A 3,001-nucleotide genomic window follows, 5' to 3' on the forward strand; every position below is an offset into this window, starting at 1 on the left:
ATTTAATGTTCTATATAAAAGTAAGAAATATATATCATATCACAATGTGATATGATATATAATGCAAAGACCAAAGGCCTGTCTAAACTATTTTTTTCAGATCAAGTTTTATTTTAGTTTATATTTTAATAGCTTTGTTTAATGCAAATTCGCTAGACATAAATTCTGACAATATTTAAAAGCGGCCTTGTGGCGGACCTGTTCCTCATTTCCCTGCACTTTGCCTCTCCACTATCAGAAATGGACATGTCTGCTGTACCATAGGCCTGATTTAGCACGCTACTTCCTGGACTGAAACCCTCCAGCCAATTATATTTCAGCATACAGCAACAAGTCCCGCCCTCACCTTTCCGAACCAGCCAATAGGCGGACTCATTCGGCTCAGAGGCCGAACCACACAGGTAACTCTAAAAAAAAAAAAAAAAGCTAGAAGAGGGAGGAAAAAAAAACCACCTCCGGGGCTTGTTATGGAGTTCGTGTGAAAGGAACACGGATTTCCACCCTTCTTTACCAGTTAAACCAGTATCTCTGGATAGAACACACTCAAGTACTGCAACAGGTAGTGTCTGACCGCAAACTCTTCCGTGGCTCCTCTGAAAATAATCTCCCTTTTTTTTGTCTCTCTCTGCCTTTTATCTCAATTGAGTTTCCAGCCCTTTTGTTCGCTCTCCTTATCACTTGGAAAAGGTGAACCCTCGTGTTATTTTTTTTTCTTTTTTTTTCTTTATTTTATTTTTCTTTTTTTTAATCTTTGCTTTAATTGTAGTTTTTTACCCTTGTGGTCCCTGATGGCTTCGCACAGTGATACTCTGGTGGTGTTCTTTGGGGCAACAGCTGGTGCAAATGGGGGTAAACTGGGTTCGGATGAGAGGGAAATAATTCTCTTGGTGTGGCAAATTGTGGACCTACATGAGAAAAAGGTACGGACCTTTCTGACCCCCCCTCTCCTCCTCTTCGTTGTACGGTTTCCTTGTGTAGCTCGGAGTGTTTGTGGCATTAGTATCTACCTGTAGTGGACCAGTATGTTTAACATTTAAATCAACACGGTGTGGTTTTCTATGACCGTCTGCTGGGCTCTAATGCTAGCTAACGCTACGTACTCACCTTTAACAGGTGACCAAATTACACACAACACCTTCAATAAAGAGGTGACATTTCACCTAATGTGGAAAACACACCTTTTTGGTTTATAGCATGTAAGCTTCTTGATACAGACCACGCTTTATTGACAATTAACTGCCTTTTTTTTTGCCAATTGTCAATTGTTTGACCCTTTTTTTTTTTGAAGAGTTCATTTCTTGTATAGGTGGGGGACTGTTACCATAAATTGGCCTTTTTGTTTTGTTTTTATTTCTGCTTCCATGCTGTATTCTGCTCCATGAAACCCTAACTCCTTTCACAGGTGGGAAAGCTTCATAAATGCTTTGTCAAGCCAGACACTTTGGAGCTGACAGATCAGTGTAAAGAAGAGACCGGGGTGACTCTAGAGGACATCATCAGCGCCGAGCCTCTGGACAAAGTTCTGCAACAGGTGAGTCACTTAAAATAATAAGAAAAAGACTGAATGTGGCGCTACATAACCTCTTAAACAATGTATTTTGTTGGTGTGAGAAACTCAAAAGGTTAATAGCTTTTCCTCTGACATATTTGTGCCCAAAGCGAGATGTGACGGGACAAGCCTGACTGGGTATTAAAGCCGGAAGCTAATGTAAGGAAAGGAGTGTCAGATTTCTTGTGCTGCATGTTAGAAAATTGCTGCTCCACCTGCCTGGTGTGTCGTAGATCCTGACAGTTTGACTCTGTTGACTGTTGAAGCTCAGGGGTTGGGATGGGCAGAGCCCGGGGGTGTCGGGAGATAAGGAGTCGCAGGTCTGGTCTTGTCGTGGTCTGATGGATGCTGAAGACATCTGGAAGACGCCATGTTTACTTGAGAACCGCACCTCAGTTTCAGGCTGCTTGACGTGCAGGAGGGAGGGCGGGGGCGTTGCTAAACAAAGTCTCTACAGTGTCGCCGCTTCCACCAGCTTCCACTGTTCCAAACAACTTTTCTTTTTTATTATTATTTAAGAACGTCTGTTGTTTGGTTTGAGCCATATTAACATTACTTGATTAAGGAACTGTACTGGGTTGTGATCGTTGGAGACTAAATAATGACTAAAATATAAATTTTCATTTGCTGTCACATTGAATCGTGAGTGTTTGCAACCAGCATGTTGTGTGGAAATATTGGGCGCAGCCTGTTTGTGAAAACCAGCATTTTATGGGCACGGTTTGCCAAAATATATTCTAGCCTTTTGTTGCCGTGGTCCACCCAACCTCATCTCGCTTTGTACCTTGGCAGCTGTCCCCATGCTTAAAATGTATATTACTCTAGTATGTCCTGATGCGTCTCAGTAATCCAGGTAGAAAAAAACAAAAAACAAAAAATAAGTAGCTCCTCTAGATGGGTTCTTCTTTAGTGAAACATTTCGTCTCCCCTCAAAGACAGTTCTTCAGTCTGATGAGTTTCAGGTGAACTCAGCCTTATAAGCACTGCCTCCACATGGACAAACAGGTTAGTCACATGCAAAAGAGGGCCATCGCCTAACAATAGAACTCTGCACCACAGAGCAAACAGTGTCCCCACAAACACAGGAGCCAGGGAGAAAGAGAAATCACACACAAGACAGGCCTTGGAGCAGTGCGGTTATCCTGACTGGGCTTTTCTGAAAGCAGACAAGAAACCCAAACAGGATTCCAGCCAACAACCAGCTGAAAATGAAGACCCTAAACCCAGACCCAACCAGTCATCATTCCATATGTGGCAGGAGTTTCAGAGAAACTGAGACGTTGATTCTCTTGACGTCCCAGTGGCTTTCAAACCCCAAAACACGTTACGACAAAGATTAGTTCACCCCAAAGATCTAGTTTCCCGGCAAAAACAGAGTAATATACACTCACCGGCCACTTTATTAGGTACACCACGCTAGTAACGGGTTGGACCCCCTTTTGCCTTCAGAAC

The 3,001-nt window shown here is 42.8% G+C and overlaps 1 protein-coding gene across 1 annotated transcript in view; it reads left to right on the top strand.

Moving 5' to 3' along the window:
• Positions 1 to 713: 713 nt before the first annotated feature.
• esrp2 (epithelial splicing regulatory protein 2) overlaps positions 714 to 3,001 on the top strand; it is a gene marked incomplete at its 5' end in the record, with an annotated part of 26,914 nt that continues 24,626 nt past the window's right edge. Inside the window, 2 exon segments of the mRNA XM_014004542.1 lie at positions 714 to 920; positions 1,403 to 1,531. Of these exon segments, the coding sequence (XP_013859996.1) occupies positions 789 to 920; positions 1,403 to 1,531 (261 nt within the window).

The sequence above is a fragment of the Austrofundulus limnaeus genome, unplaced genomic scaffold (assembly GCF_001266775.1).
Source record: "Austrofundulus limnaeus strain Quisiro unplaced genomic scaffold, Austrofundulus_limnaeus-1.0 Scaffold25, whole genome shotgun sequence".
In the NCBI taxonomy this organism is placed as follows: Eukaryota; Metazoa; Chordata; class Actinopteri; order Cyprinodontiformes; family Rivulidae; genus Austrofundulus; species Austrofundulus limnaeus.